General features: G+C 39.1%; 1 protein-coding gene across 13 annotated transcripts in view; it reads left to right on the plus strand.

The window, feature by feature from the left end:
- Cspp1 (centrosome and spindle pole associated protein 1) overlaps positions 1-16,826 on the plus strand; it is a 99,088-nt gene that overhangs the window by 25,186 nt on the left and 57,076 nt on the right. For 8 of the 13 annotated variants that reach the window (XR_009058409.1, XM_057790307.1, XM_057790302.1 and 5 more), the window contains exons 4-8: positions 4,360-4,463; positions 5,527-5,550; positions 9,716-9,796; positions 10,910-11,008; positions 13,365-13,774. Coding sequence is in view for 12 of the 13 variants with exons in the window: in XM_057790307.1 (XP_057646290.1) it covers positions 4,360-4,463; positions 5,527-5,550; positions 9,716-9,796; positions 10,910-11,008; positions 13,365-13,774 (718 nt within the window). In the remaining variant the exon portion in view is untranslated. The remainder of the gene's footprint in view (positions 1-4,359; positions 4,464-5,526; positions 5,551-9,715; positions 9,797-10,909; positions 11,009-13,364; positions 13,775-16,826) is intronic. The other 5 variants (XM_057790304.1, XM_057790310.1, XM_057790306.1 and 2 more) reach the window with 1 other exon arrangement.

The following is a 16,826-nucleotide window of genomic DNA, read 5'->3' on the forward strand; positions in this document are numbered from 1 at the left end:
TACTTTAGGTTTAAATATTTTCTTTAATCCCACAAGTATTCACAGAAGTCTGGTACTTGGTGACTGTGGCCCTGAAGCATGATGTTAGCCTCCAGTGTCACTGGGCTTATTTGAGGTGACATCACTTGACCTGCACTAGCACTGTCTTGCCACTAGAATCATCAGGGACAACAGCTGAGTAAGTCTCACTGTTTCTTAGCTCAAGTTTACGTGTCACTGTCACTACTTTATGGAAATGAGTAGAATATCTAAGTTGTTCTGTGCCATTAATTTTATTTACTTATATTTTCCTTGATTACTATCGTGTGTGTGTGTGGGTGTGGATGTGGGTGTAGGTAATGATAGGCTGTGGCGGGCAGACAGCTTACTGGAGTAGGCTCTTTCCTCCTGTGGGTTCCGGGCACTGAACTCGGGTCAGACTTGCGAGGCACTGATTGGTCTCAGCAGACCCTTTGTTTTTGTGACCCACTTCTGGCAATGTAAAATTTTAGTACAGATGACAAAAGGAGTTAGATGGAGATTAGTGCTGACTAAACCTAAACTTACTTATTCGTTCATTCATTTATTTTTAATTAATTAATTTATTTTTGAGATAAGGTAAACTGTTTATCTTTTCCTGGCTTAGAAATTGCTGTATAGACTAGGCAGGCCTCAGACTTACAGAGATCAACTGCCTCTGCCTCTTGAATGCTGAAATTAAAAGGACCACCATTCCAAGGTTATAACAGATTTACTAATAATACAGGAAGCATTCTCTATAACTGATTACTGAGCCAGTGTTACAAATAGTATTTGAATCAGTAGTGGAAACCAGGTATACTTTCCCTTTCAGTCCTGGGGATAGGATCCAGGGCTTTTTGCCCATTAGACTAGAATTCTCTAGCACTGAGTTCCATCCCTAAACCTCTTGACTTTCTGAGCCAGGGTATCCTAAATGCCCAGGCTGTGCTCAGACCCACTCTAACTCCGGCAAACCTGAAACCTGGAGTCTCTGATGTGCTTCAGCTTGGGAGTACCTAGGTTTGTGAAGACCAAACACTCTTAATAGTTGAACTTAATAGGCTCAGTAATTTATAAATGAATACAATTTCATGTTTGTCTTCCAGTTCTTCTAGAATTCAAAATTGTAGTAAAAAAAATATAACTTGCAGGAAGCCACGGGTTGCTTGTTTTTGGCCTTGTCAAGCTGGGCCTCTAGGAAGGTTCCAGCCTTTCAGAACTGCTGTCATTTTCTCCTTGACACCATAGAGTGTCTATTGTGACTTCATGTCACAGTATAGGTAACTGGTTATTAGTTACTGTGAGTCCTTCCTCTCTGTGCAGCCAAACGGCTGAGACCAGAGAGCATGATATTCTTACCCCTTGCTTCTTTCTCATTTCTTCCTCTTGCTCAGCCAATCATTTATATATTCATTTTCAAATTTATGTAATTTTTGAGAGATGGTCTCATGTTTCCTAGACAGGCCTTGAGCTCCCTATATAGGTGAGAATGACCTGTAATTTCTGGTCTTCTTCCTCATCTCCTGAGGGCTCGTACCATGTGTGTGTGCCACCATGTCCAGTTCATTTTGTACATTTACTTGGTAAACATTTCAGGGTATAAGTTGTATGCCAGGTGTTACAAAGTTGAGTACAACATGTGTTCTGTTTTCATGATCTTACGCTATAGTTCCTTGTACATACCCCCGCTGAATGACAGGATGCATATATGAAGGAAAGCCAGTATTTTGGATGCTAATTAGAAAATTAAAAGTTAACAGCAACAGAAAAGTAAGGCCAGCAAAGTGGCTTAGCAGGTAGAATTGCCTGTGCTCAGGCTTGGTGACCCGAGTTCCATTCCTGGAGTCTCCACTGTAGCCTTGTAGCACTGAGTCCTGAGAGTTGTCCTCTGACCGCCATGCTTGTGCACGTGTATGTACATTTGTGTGTATGCACCACAGTGTAAAAAAATGGCAAAACAGAAGCCCTCTTGCTGTTTTTCTCCTTGCCTTTAAATTCTGCATTAAAAACATGGAGGTTCTCCAGGAGGGAAGTGTTTCCTTTCGGGATGATAGTCAGGGATGCTTCAGGTGCCTTTCACGTGGGTGGTGGGAGCATGTGTTGGGATATCTGTGCCTGTTAACGTCTTTGTCAGCAAGGAATTAAATAGGCCAGATATTTTATCAGGAGAAATTAGTGTTTATAGTGTTGTATAGAACAGTAGGCACCCAACGTCCCCTCTGCCAACAGAGTTTGCCCTCAGGGTTAGGGACATCTTTTACTGGTTGGTTTAGGGTTGAGGGGATGGGATGATATTTTATGGAATTAGGGGTATTTTCAAAAAAAAAAGGGGGGGATTAACTGGTTTTGTGGGATGATTAGTATTTGTGAATTACTGTTTATAGAAAATTGTATTGATACTGTATATTGATTGTTCTTGTATATTGATATATTGAATATTGAATGTGAGTGTTCCTACCTCTACTTTTGTATAAGAGTATGCTTATAACTTTGTCTATATTGTATTGATACATCTACCATATTACAATGTACATTTCTACCTCTGATACTATTTATATAATGACATTGTTTACAGTTGAAGATCATTGTCTTTATATATTGCACAGTTGTTTATTCTTTTAGTCTTCAAGTTAGATAGGTATTGAGAATTATATGTTTGTCATATTTATTTTTAGGTTAATCAGGTCTTTTAGATACATAGAGATTATATTTAATATAGATAGTATAATCTTCAGCCTCTTCGAAGAGCTGTAAAAAATGGCCTTTAACCTAAAATTCTGTGCCAATGAGACACAATTACTCCTGGCAACGCCACTCTACTCCCGAGAGAACGTTGAGCACCAAAGACACTCCACTGGGAGCTTGTCTTCTTGGCAGAACTGGCCTTTGGGTTAAAAAAAGCCCATACCTCAACCTCTGACAAATATATAAAACAGGATTGTCTTATCCTGCCAAGACAGGGTAGGATAGTTCTAAGAATGGTATGTCAGTTATGTTAGGCCTTAGCCAAAGTTGGTTGACTCAACATTGCAAACGAGACTTTGGATGATTGCCCAGGTAGTCAGTTGTCTCTGTCAATTGTTGCACATTTTGGATATCTCTTGTTTGTTAAATAATATTTATTCCCTTCTCAGATCTTTGACGGAGTTAAAGATTATATAATTGTAGTTACTCTCTACATTATTTAGACTCCTTGAGATAAAATGTTTAACAAAACTTTTGTTCTCAATATTGTTTGTTATATTTATTATTTGTTATTATTGTATATAGTTGTATTTGGTTTAGTTCTGTCTTATTTAGACAAAAGGGGGAGATGTAGGGATAAGCCCCGCCCATTAGGGGGCGTGTTCGCCTCGGGCTAATGTTTACTGATAAATCTGCTGGGCTTGATCCGAGCAGCCCTTTTTTCTGCTTTCCTGTTCTCTGCAGGAACCTATAGTCCTGTAAGTCTATTTCCCCATTAAAGCTGTATATATTTTTATAATCTGTCTACATTCATTTATGCTGTTACACCCTTGGCCTGTCCTCCTGAGTTCCATGGTCTGAAACAAGGGCAGGTGACACCCGCAGAGCTCAGAGCGTAATTCCTTGAAACTTTGTGATAGCTGATAAGTTCATCTGTTCTTTCTTCTGTAGTACCTGGAGCAATTGTAAGCATTTTCTTTTAGAAATAACATTTTTTAATTTTATAATTAGCTAACTATTTATATAAATTATATAAATAATTTAAAATTAATTAATTAATTTGAGACCGGGTCTAAAGTCTTTGCAGCCAAGGATGGTCTGAAATTTCTGGTCCTCTTGCCTCTCCCTTTCACATTTTGGGATTACAGGTGTGGAGTACAGTATTTTATGCAGTGCTGAGGATCCAACCCAGGGCTTCCTGTAAGTAGGTAAATACTTGACCAGCTGAGCCAGTCTCTAGCCTTAGCAGTGATTATGTTTATTTTCTAAAAATTTAAAAATTGTATTTGGGAGGCACTGGAAACTCTGGTTAGTCTAGCCTTGCTGGAGGAAATAGGTTTCAGAACAGCAGCAACAATAAAAACAAATGAAGAACAAGGTGCTTCATGATAATTCGTCTAAACAGGGAGAAAGGTGATAGACACTTACACAGCCCTTGCATATATAATAACCCCAATTTATCTTATTATAGGTACACAGAACACAGTGTTCTGGGAAGCAGAACAGAAGGCTGGGTTCACCAGTGGAAATAACTACCGTTGTTTGTGTCGCCCACCAATGCCTTGCAGACATGAAGCCTCACTGAGTGCAGTCCTCTCGTGCTTTGTTACAGCAGGGACGTCACTAGAATTGCTTGGAAAAGGAATGTGCTACCTAAGTTGTTTTCTTTTTTAGGAATTGATTATGGATTAAGTTTACCACTTGGAGAAGACTATGAACGGAAGAAACATAAATTAAAAGAAGAATTGAGGCAAGATTATAGACGCTATCTTACTCAGGTAAGATGTTCTATTAATGAGTTGTGTATTTGTCTGTTTGAATTTATCCTTTAAATTTGTTTTTGGGAAGTGTTGATCATATCTGGTATCAGGCCAACTAGTGTAGTCAAAATTAATTCTTGGTGGAGAAAATGTTGTGAGAATTTGTGCTATGGAGTCATAGACTCTTCCTGGAGCTCTGTAGTTCAGCAAGGCACTGGGTTTAGTTTCTAGCACAGGAGAGTGCTTTACTAGAGAAATGGGTTGTAATGTTAAGCGAGGTGTTTTCTGTAAAGCTATTTTCGCTTAAAGGGGCATACCCACCATTCCCCATAAAAAATATATTAAAATGACGTGAGGCATTTTAGTTACTAATTATTTTTTTATTATGTGAGCTTATAAATTTTCAGTTAACATTTTTAACTGCTGTGTTCATTCAGGTTTTTCACTGTGACAAGTACCTGAAAGAAATAGTGTGAAGAGGGAAGAGAGTCTAGAGGTCCAGCCTGTGGTCAGCTGACTCCATTGCTGTGGCCATGGTGGGAATGTGTGGCGGAACAAAGTTCACATATCATAACAGGCAGGAAGAACAAAGTTCACATATCATAACAGGCAGGAAGCGGAGGTCAGACAGGAAGAGTCTAGGGACAATAGATAGCCTCCCAGTGACATGTCCCAAGTGACCCAATCTTCCAGCAGGGCTGGGCTAATCGGTTTCCAGAACCTCCCAAAGCAGAGCCACCCGCTGGAGATCAGGCCTTCAGCAAGAACCTTTTGGGACATTTCATATTCAAATCTTGACGGCCACCAGCAGCTTTGCTTTTGATTTAATGTTTCATATAACAGAGAACCCTTTTGCAGTTATCAGATTATCTAAGAGCTAAATTATAGGTTTATTATACGTTTTACAATGCAGTTTCCTTTGTAGGTTACAAAAATATTTTAAGCAGTCATGTTTCTAGTATCTGCAATACTTTTCTATTGCTTTATAAAGACTTGTTTCAAGTTGTCTCTGACTTGTAATTGGAAAGAACAGACCTTTACTGAATACATGTTATCAATGGTTTGTTTCTCTTGACTTTAGGGCATTACACAAGCAAAAAGAAAGGTAGGGTTGCCTGCATCATGTTCTCTTTCAGTTTGTGTAATAGTTTGTAATCATTTGTATGTGATTCAAATCAAGTCGAAAAACAACTTCATTTGTGTTTTTGAGACTTTTGAGTGGTTCCTTTTTGTATCTTTGCTTTTGCCAAGATGGAAGCCCACACATTATAATTTTCTATTAATGCAATCATTGCCTCAGTTCCTGCTTTGCTTTTGTTTCCGTTGTCTTCTTTATAAATATCCTGGAACTGTGGTGTGCTTGCCTTTAGCTTGTTAATTTTTGTTCCACAATTATACTGATCACAAGATAATAGTCAAGATACTTAAAAATGTTTTGAACTATGTACTGTCATGATTTGAATTACGGGATATTTGTATACCATCAAGCTGATCACATTTGCTAATTTATGTAGAAAAACAGAATTAGTAGTTATGCAAATAAATAGTAGTATTTATACAAAATTAGTAGTTATAAAAATAGTCTCATACATTCTGATGTCTAAAACACCAACAGTTTATTACTCTGTAGATCCTGTCTTTAAGAGCTTTAAACTTAGCTGTGGATATAATATTTCATCACTATCAGAAACTACAGCAAGATACCCTGACCAGTGGGAGGTATCGTTTTATAAGGCATTACAGGATGGGAAGAAATTGGATATTCACAAGGCAGAATTGAGCAGAGAAAGCTTTCAAATGGAGAATACAGACTGAAGAAAGATGTGGACTGTGGGTTTGTGGTTCGACACATGTGCCAGCTTGACAATGGATGATAGCCCTTTTATAGAGCGGTGAGAAACGGTGTCGAGGGCTAGGCTTATGTTGTTGAAAGGCAGGCCTGTGACGAGCTGAGAAGGGTTGAGCTCCTGGAATGTCCGTGAAGAGCATAACTGCTGTACAACAGTTATTTCAACTTGTTAGAGACTCTCCTTAAACAGATCTCTAATGTTTTCACTGAACTAGTTCTGATCGTCAGTCCATTGTTTGTGATGCTTTCCAGGATGATCCTGCGGCTAACTGGTTTAAATAGTCCAGTGTATTTCTCACTAATTTTTGAATAAAAATTCAAATTCCTTAGCGTGTCATACCTTTCCTGTTCTAGTTTGACTTCCTAGGCCTGTTGTGTACATCCCATCTTCCTCTTCTGACTTTTCTTCATAGATGTAAGATTAGAAAAAGAATGATGAGGCGCTGGGCATGTCTCGTAAAGATGTGATTCAGCTTGTGAGAACTGGCTATCGAAGGAGGAGGGTACTGAAAGGTTGAAGAATGCAAGGCAGATCCTGGATTATACAAAGTATGAATTATTAGCCACTGAGTCATGTCTTAGGCAACAGCAGGGCAGAAGGAAAGGGATTATGTCTGGGCTAGGCAGCCTTTCTCAAAAACAGTTGATGTGCCCACTGTCGATTAGAAAACAGTCTGGGGACTAGGGATGCAGCTCTGTGGTACAGTACTCACCTTGCAGCTGAGAAAAACCATCTGGGTGATGGCTGACATAGAGCATTCTGGGTATTACTTTAACAACATCCCTCCCTGTATCCTGCCGTGCGTGAGATGAGCATCAGATTGGCAGTCACAGCAGGGATGGCTATGGTCATGTCAAGCTGGATCATCATGAGTGGGCATGAAGGAACTACCTTTTAAAGAAAAGTGATGTGATCACAGGAGCACTAGTCTTTACGTCCCCATGAAGGAGTTGATTCTGTGACGGTTCATAAAAGTACAGTGGTAACATGGTGCCTTGTCTTAAAGCCTTTGATGACACCTAGAGGTGGAAGTTGAAAGCAAGAAAATTCCATAGAATGGACTATGGTGGCTCACACCTTCAAACCCAGCACTTGGAAGGCAGAGGCAGGTGGTTCTCTGTGAGTTCAAGACCAGCCCGGTCTACAGAGCTAGTTCCAGAACAGCCAGAGCTACACAGAGAAACCCTGTCTTGAAAACAAAACAAGCAAGCAAACAATAACAAAGGCAAAAGATCCATTTAAGCACTGGCAGGAACAGCCGCTAAATAAATACCACTTTTTCCCCCTTTAGTTTTCAGAATAGAGGCTCATTGGTGTTCTTACTGGGCAAACTCTTTCTTGAGCCTTACATTTTTCTGACTATCTTCTTTGAAATCAAAGGTGTTAAAAGCATTATAGAACGCTGGGTGGTGGCGGCGGACGCCTTTAATCCCAGCACTCGGGAGGCAGAGGCAGGCGGATCTCTGTGAGTTCGAGGCCAGCCTGGTCTACAAGAGCTAGTTCCAGGACAGGAACCAAAAGCTACGGAGAAACCCTGTCTCGAAAAAAAAAAAAAAAAGGCATTTTAGAGCATGTCCAAAAAGGAATCGGGATCACCATCTTCATTCTCGTGCTATAGAGTTTACTTTCCATAGTCTGTTCTTTTTATTTATTTAGTAATTTATTTTGATTATAGCAATTAAGCCTCCTAACATACTGATGGCTACCAAAGAGATGACAGAGTTAGAGCAGTCATGTAGTGTCTACGGAACAGAAAATTCACTTGTTGTTATCAGCATACCTTTATCCAGATAGAGGTAGGGGTTTGGGTTCTTTGTCAACCTGTACTACTGTGTAGGTTACTTTCAGGCCAGCACCAGGGCTATAGCGAGGCTCTGCTTAAAAAAAAAGTTTTTGTAAAGCTATATTAGCCATGTGTGTAGGTGTGTGTGTGTGTGTGTGTATATATATATATATATTTTATTTTGTTGAAAACTTGAGTGATTACCCTAAGCTTGTTTTGTGATGAGGGATGAAAACTTTCAGCTGAGGACTGGGATTTGTTGTGGTTGCTCATTTATAACTCTTAGAAACGATTAAGTTTATGGTGTGCTTTGACATGGTGGGAAGCAGAGTTAGGATCCAGTCATTCCTTTGTCTTCCTGTTTTCCTTTGACAAAAAAGCTTATTAGAGTTCCATAAGCCAACCTTCAGATTAGCTTTTGTAACTAGATTTATTAATGGCTTTATGACCTTTTCCCTATATAAACTTGTACAGTCCATGTTTTTAGTATAATGCTGTGGGAGCAGATAGTGTATTACATTGCAGTTACTTATTTATGCTTATTTGCTAACTAAATGGTTAGAGGGAACATAAGCTTGTTTCCTTGACATTTAAAATACTAATTGGAAAACATTCAAGGTTAGTAATTGTTTAATTTGTTCATGAATGCAAGAAACTGGATAGGCCAACACATACTGATCTAGCTTTTATGATGTGGTGTTGTAGATGCTGGTGCCAGTTTTACAGGCGAAGGAACTGAGGCAGAGAAGCTCAGAGACTTATTTAGCTTTTTTGACTAGTTGTGCAGGGCAGGTATCATTCTCATGTTATGGAAGAATGTGTGTGGGGTAACTGGTGTGGCCAGTGCTGTTAGTTGTAGAAGCCTGAGCTCTAGGTCCTTGGACTCCCGTGGTTGACGTGCAACAGTGGTCTTCAGTGCCACGCACCTGCTTAGTGGGTATGAGTGCAAGGGGGGAGGGACACACAGCAGCAGCGGTGTTCACAGCTTAGTCTTTGGCACTTTGTGGATATATTTGCTTAGATAACTGCAGCAAACAGAAGAAAAAAACATTACAGGCACTTGTGAAGATATTGGTGAAGAATCTGGGTGGTGGTAGCACCACACCTTTAGTCCCAGTCCTTGGGAGGCAGGGCAGGCGGATCTCTGTGAGGTCGAGTCCAGCCTGGTCTACAAGAGCCAGTTCCAGAACAGGCTCCAAAGCTACAGAGACACCCTGTCTCGAAAAACAAGGGGAGAAAAAGATGCTGGTGAGATAAAAGAATTAAGAAAATATACCTGGAAGGATATAAATTGGAAAAAAAAACAACCCTTTTCATGATTGTTATTACCTCGATTCTATATATATATATATAAACACACACACACACACATCTTTGTGTGTGTGTGTGCACGTGTTCGAGCGTGCATGTGTGTGTGCATTGCAAATCTGAGTTAAAGCTTGAGCCTGTCCTGGAAGTTGATGTGAAGGGATTCTCGCAGTCACTCAGTCACTTTCGGTGTGCTTTCTTGATTCACAGTCTCTGACTTCATCCTTCTGCTGTGCATTATGTAGCAGTTTAGACTATAGATTGTTAAGACACTTTGAAATGGACGGAAGCCATTAGCTAATGTATATTTTTAATGTGTATATACACAGAAAAATTTTCTATCTACCGGTGAAACAGACCCATCTACTCTGGGAGTTTCTCTTCCTATCGATGAACGGTTATCTGCCAAGGTAGGTGGGTCAGAGAAGACTTTCCTGGGGCTTCAAAACCGTGAGAGAATATACTTCTAGTTACACCGTTTCTCCCTACTTGACTATGATCTTTCTTTTAAAAAGTCTATGGAATTTCTATTTCTAGTTGAATCAGTTGAAAACTTTTTTGAACATTATGATGTAATGTGATAGATTTTTTTAATGTGTTGGTTCTTCTACTGTATTTATTTACTTAAATAATAATTCAGTCCATTTTTTCTGTTGATATCTGAGCCACAAAGTTTGTGCTGTGTGGTAGTTGCCAATGACTTGAGCAGTTGCGAGGGAACAGTGGTGCTGAGCTTCTGTGTGTTTCTGTTACTCCCATAGAGGTGGTAGCAACATGAAGTAGTATGTAAGACAAAGTGGACAGATACTAAGTTTCAAAAAGCAGACCTAATTTTTAAGTACTCTTTTAGATTGTGTTGTTTCAGTGACATTGAACATATTATTAGGATTTAAGAAAATGTACTAATGGAGTTTATTTACATTTTAGCAACAGTTCATTATATTATTTTAATGTGTGTGTATATATATATATATATATATATAGTGTTTAGGAGTGCTTTAACTTAGGGAATAAGATGGTTAGCATTAAGCATTTTGGTATTGGTCTGGGGAATTGCAGGATGGACATGTCACTGACAAGCATTGGGGGAAAAGAGTCAATGTACTTTATGACTGAAGTAGTTGCATTTTGTTACTGACAGCAGTGTTAATGAATTGAAAAACATATATTTATGTATATTGCATATGACAAGGGAGCTGCAGTGCTGATAAGTTTTCTTCCTGTTCCTTTCAGTGACTTTTTTTTTTTTTTTTTTTTTGGTTTTTCGAGACAGGGTTTCTCTGTGGCTTTGGAGCCTGTCCTGGAACTAGCTCTTGTAGACCAGGCTGGTCTCGAACTCACAGAGATCCGCCTGCCTCTGCCTCCCGAGTGCTGGGATTAAAGGCGTGCGCCACCATCGCCCGGCCTTTCAGTGACTTTTTGTCCTTAGAATCATTGGAAAGCTTGATTTAGGCTAAAATCCGATTTGTATGATTCTGGCCTGATATTAACAGTTAACATTGCCTTTTGATTTCTTTTCTAAGGAAAGATTGAAACTTGAGCGCAACAAAGAATACAATCAATTTCTCAGGTGTAAGGAAGAATCTATAGAAAAGGTCAAACAGGTAGAAAAGAATATTGAGGTACGTTTTGCATTTATAAATTTTTAATATCATATGCATGAGTGGGTGCTGGGGTTTTGTGTTGGTGCCACCATCCCTGGCTTTATTTTTTAAGTGATTTTTAAATATTGACAAGCTTCTGGGTTTTATTTATATGTGTGTGTGTGTATTCATATAATGCATATTCAGACTTACCAAGACTACAATAATTGGATGCTGAAGTTCTTTTTAAAATTTTATTTTTTAAATAATCATTGTTAAAAATATAATTATATAATCCCCCATCTCCCCTCTCCTGCCTTCAACTCCTTGAATGCTGTTCCCTTACTCCTCAAGCTTGTGGCCTCATTTTCTTTAATAGTTTTTGTTACAGATATGTAAAGTGCATAAATATATAAATATGATTCGTTGAGTCCATTTAATGTTACTTGTATGTCTATGATTTCAGGGCTGACCACTTGGAGTTGGATAACCAATTAGGGGTTCGCTCTCCTGGAGGAGTAATTCTCTCTCCCTCAGCTGTCAGCAGCTGTCTGTAGGTTTCTGTCTAGGGGTGTGCCCTTTGAGATTCCCCCATCTGCATTAGCGTCTATTGGTGCTGTCACTGTTCAGACCATGTTTGGGCAGCTGTATTGTTGAGGGGTCATGGGTGTAGTTTCCCTGTCATTTCTAGGCGACAGAGTCTCACTTCAGATGTCCTGTTTCTTTGGCTCTTATAATCTCTCAGTCTTCTCTTGCAAGATGTTCCCTGAGCCGTGGGTATGGGAATTGTATATTATGTATATTGATGCAGCCTCTTCGGCTGAGTTAGCAGAGCAACTCTCAGTTGTGCTTCTCTATAGTGGTCTCCATCTGCTTCAAATAGAAGCTCTGATAGCCGTGAAGGCTACACTTTCTGTGAGTGTACAATAAGTATTTAGAACCTGGGAAGAAATGATGCTGGTTTAGTAAAGTGGTGGTAGTAGGGTCTCCTCTAAGATCTCTGACGTCATCGTCCCTGGGTAGTTGTCTAAGCTTCTAGTCCTTATTTCCGTCCAATGAGTGGGTCTTAAGACTAATTAGACAGCTCTTAGTCTCAAGATAGAAGTGCCACAAGTTCACCTTCAAGGCTATATGGGCATTGTTGTGGTTCATAGACTTCACTGCTCAGTAGGCGTCTTAGTTAGGGCTTCTGTTGCTGTCGTGAAACACCATGACCAAAAGCAAGTTGGTAAGGAAAGGGTTTATTTGGTTTCTACTTCCACATCACAGTTCATCTTGAAATGCAGTGAGGGCAGGAACTCAAGCAGGACAGGAATCTGGAGGCAGAGGCCATCAAGGGGTGCTGTTTACTGGCTGTTCCTCAAGGCTTACTCAGCCACTTTCTTACAGAACCCAGGGCCACCTGCCCAGGGATGGCACCACTCACAGTGGGCTGGGCCTCTCTCATCAATCACTGCTTGAGAAAATGCCGTACAGTCTTGCCTGCAGCTGTCTCCTATGGAGGCATCTTCTTACTGAGGTTTCCTCCTCTCTCTGTCAAGTTGACACAAACTAGACATCACAGTAGGACTTCCCGGTGGCTTCCCTCCCTTGGCAGCCTGCATGGCACCTTTTGGTACCATGAAAGCTGTTCCTGAGGGAGGAGGCTCTCCGAGCATATCCAGCTCTAATCTTCAGTGTCCAAAGTGCATGGTATCTCCTGCTTCAGCCTCTGGGAGGCAACCAAGGGCAACAGCAATAGCTCATAATGTTTTGGGAGTCTCTTGGACTCCGCTAGACACCAGCCCTAAAGAAGGTATCTCATGCCTGGCACCGAAGTTTTTGTTAGTCAGTTGGCTCCTGGGGGCCATTGTCAGCCTAAGTGGCATGACTAAATTTTACTTATTTTTTTATTTTTTCAACACAAGGTCTCACTATGTAGCTGTGGCTGTCCTGGAACTTGCTCTATAGGCCAGGCTGGTTTCAAACTCAAGATATCCACCTGCCTCTCTGCCTCCCAAGTGCTGGGATTAAAGGTGTGTACCACCACCACCCAGCAAAGCTTACCATGTTGAAGAAGAATTTAATTTGAAGTACTGTGTAACTATTAAGATATGCCTGTTATGTCTAAGGCTGAGAATTTGCATTTAGTTGGCGGGTTTTCGTAGCCACTTACCCATTTTAGTATTGATGTCTCTTGCTATATAATACATCTTTCTGCAAAATAATTCTTTGAAGTTTTTTCCGGAAAAAGCTACTTTAATGACTTTTGAATAAACATCAAAGTTCAGAAATACATGAATGTATTTTAAGGATAGTTATTGGACTTTTATATAATAAAGACTTAGTATGACTTGAGACTATCTTTTATATAATAATGTCTCATTAAGCTTTTTTTTTTTCTTTAATTCAACAGCCAAAGAGTCAAAGAGATAAAAACCCTGTTAGTCACGGTAAATCTGAGCTACCTCCGCAAATACAGACTTCACACACACATTCTGAGGCACCGACTTACGAAGAGCTGCTAAACCGAAGACGGCGAGAGGAAAGCAGATACCGGCAACTAGAAGATGAAATTGAATTAATAAATAGAAGACTTCTTAGACAGGCAAATGAAGAAGTAGGCGTTTCTGGTACAAACCAAAGCTTTGCCAGCAAGGCTGGTGTTCCAGAGCGAAGAGCTCGCAGGTTTAATGAGGAGCACGTGCCTGACAGACAGCTCTGTAGATCTGACCGGGATCCCGACGACAGCGAAGAAATGGATGAGAGGTTTAGATTTGAAAGTGATTTTGATAGAAGACTCCTGAGAGTATATCCCAATGAGAGGTAATTTCCACATTCGTCTTCATTCTCTTTACTTACTATTGCTCTTAGTTTATAAAAGCGGTTTTACTTGATTAATTCAACTGTACTGTCTATTTTGTGAGGTGCTCTAACTTTATGTGTCACTGAAAACACTCAAAATGAGGACCCTAAGGTAATCTAGGAGTGGGAAAGTGTATACTCTTAATTTAAAAGTGGGTGGCAGCATTCTCGTAGAAGAAATTTCTTGTCTCAGCCGTGACCAAGTAGGGGAGTAAACAACAGCAAAAACAAACAAAATCCCCAAAATCTCGTATGTGAGTGTGAAGCCTAAAGCAGACATTGACTGAGATTAGAAGCCTGGATTCTGGCTGCCAGCAGCATCCAGAGAAAGCCTAAGTTTAAGGACTTGGGTTGTCTTGGGTCATAGTTTCCCAGATGACTGTCAGGGATTTAATCCACTTCCTTCTGCAGTAGGTTAAAGTCAGGTTGATAGCCATCCTAATTTCAAATGTTAAATGTAGGGAAAAGGGACATTTTAGCATGGATGAAATAAAGTATGTGCTTGTAATGTTTGTATACCTTAAGTATCTTTATCAATATATTTTAAAGATTGTTATTGGACTTTTATGTAATTCAAATGGTGTAAACTTTTCTCAGATTTTCAAATGTTTTTCCACTTTCTTTAAACAATTGATTTTGTAATATTGTTTGGAATTTCTTAACTATAGGTCTTTGTTGGCCTTTACCTTAATATTTAACTTGACATATGTTTCCCTATTAGAGATAGAAATATCACAGGGCCTGAGTTTGTCATTGGCCTGCTAACTTGAAGGATTACATGTAAATTTTAGGACCTGTTTTGTTTAATCGTCTCAATATTTAATTTTTTACTATTTTAGAAGTATTCTCGGCGTAATGCAGCCTGCCAGTATTTTAGTTACTGATAACAATCAAAGCTCTCATTGATTCTGTCTTTAGTCTGTCCTTAGTTTAGATAATTTGAATTCAAAACTTAATATCTGTAAGAATGAGAAATGTGAATTGCTTACGACAGTTTTCTATGTGAGCTGAATCTAATTGTAGTTTCGAAAATGCTCTGTATTCTGTAGTATCTTATATTTGAAAATGCTTATATTTGAAGTAATTAAAATACCTTTTAATTTAGGAACTCCGGGTACTCCTGGAATCTTGATGGTGTCTTCTCTGTACCTGAGAACTTTCTAAAGCCTTTCTTTCTTTTTTTTTTTTTTTTAAAAAAAAAAATGATATTTACCTCTAGAATATAATGAAAATATAACTTTAAAGTTTGGAATTATAAGAAACTCATGACAATGCTTTATTCTTCACATATGAGCTAACAAATCAATTCCATTTAATCATCTGAGGACTGCATTATTATATATCTCAGAAATGAAATGACCTTTTTCTGTTAACTTTATATCGTATTTTGAGATTATGTTACGTAAGGTTGAATTCTTACTCATGATCTCAATTCTGAACACTATTTAAGTCATGTGTTATTTACATTTTGTTAATGTATCAGATATCATATCTCCATGCATTAGGCATTTTTCATGTTTCTTGAGGACAAATTGGGTTATAACCACTTTTTCTTTTTGAAAAAAAAAGAATTCACATTAATCATCCAAAGTTCATATTTAATGAGTATACTTGTTAGTAAAAGAAATAATCCTGAAAAAAAAAAAAAAAAGTTTGAGCCGGGCGGTGGTGGCGCACACCTTTAATCCCAGCACTTGGGAGGCAGAGGCAGGCGGATCTCTGTGAGTTCGAGACCAGCCTGGTCTACAAGAGCTAGTTCCAGGACAGGCTCCAAAACCACAGAGAAACCCTGTCTCGAAAAACCAAAAAAAAAAAAAAAAAAAAAAAAAGAAATAATCCTGTTTGTTAACTTCTATGATTTCCTTATTCCTAACTTCTTTAAGTTAAATTTTTGATTGATTCTAATCTTATAGTGATGTTTTATTTTTATAATTTTGCTGTGAGTTTCATTCTAATTATCTTACAACTTCTTAACATGCCTGATGCATGATGAACAGCATATTTTTTCTTATCTTATAGGTGGGGCAGTGAAAGCTCTCCAGAAAGGGTTGTTTTCTTAAAGTCATACCATGAATTGGTCAAAGTTCTTAAATAATTAACAAAGTGGTTATCACTTGGACTAAGAGCTTGTGTTCTGTGTGTTTGTGTGTATTGTTCATGTGTCCTTACTAATGTGTAAAGTTGATGTTTAAGGGCTCTCTGAAGTTGAACATAAGTAGTTTTTTATGATACTTTGAATTATAGACTCTTAAACCGTAGCCTGTGCTAGTCTGTATTCCTTATTAGCTGAGCTGTAAAAGTTTTACTTTAATACTGAGTTAAAGAAGATTTCAGCATTGGATGCTGTTTGCAGTTTCTGCATGACTAATGTGTCATACAGGATAGCGTTTCCTTTCTATTTAATGCTTGCTAGTTGTATATTTATAATAGACATTCAGTAAAGTTCTGAAATGACCCTTCCTCTAAAGCTGGGATCTGTATGAACTGATAGGTAAAAGTCCTCCTTAGTGTAAGATGCTCCAGATTTAATTTGTAAGGCATAAGTGAGAAGTGCCTGAGAAGTTAGCCGTTGGTGAAGACTTCTCCCTTAGTACCTTTACTTTTTCTTCAGAAAAGTCATTTTAGCAAATGTTTGAAAAAGATTCATTTGCTGGGCGGTGTTGGCGCACACACACCTTTAATTCCAGGAGTCAGAGGCAAGCAAATCTCTGTGAATTTGAGGCCAGCCTGGTCTGCAGAGTGAGTTCCAGGACAACTAGGGTTATCACACAGAGAAACCTTGTCTTGAACCACCTCCCCCTGCAAAGGGATTGATTTATTCTTAAAACTTCTGTGTGTATGTATGTGTCCTGCCTAAGTTGATGTGCACATGTTGTACAGTTGCTGGTGGAAGCCAGAGGGTTTTGTATCCCCTGCAGCTGAGTGTCAGGCCACTGTTAGCCATCCGATATGGTCTGGAGACTGAACCAGGGTCTTCTGCAAGAGCAATATGCGCTCTTCATCACTGAGCCGT

This window comes from Chionomys nivalis, chromosome 16, assembly GCF_950005125.1.
Source record: "Chionomys nivalis chromosome 16, mChiNiv1.1, whole genome shotgun sequence".
In the NCBI taxonomy this organism is placed as follows: Eukaryota; Metazoa; Chordata; class Mammalia; order Rodentia; family Cricetidae; genus Chionomys; species Chionomys nivalis.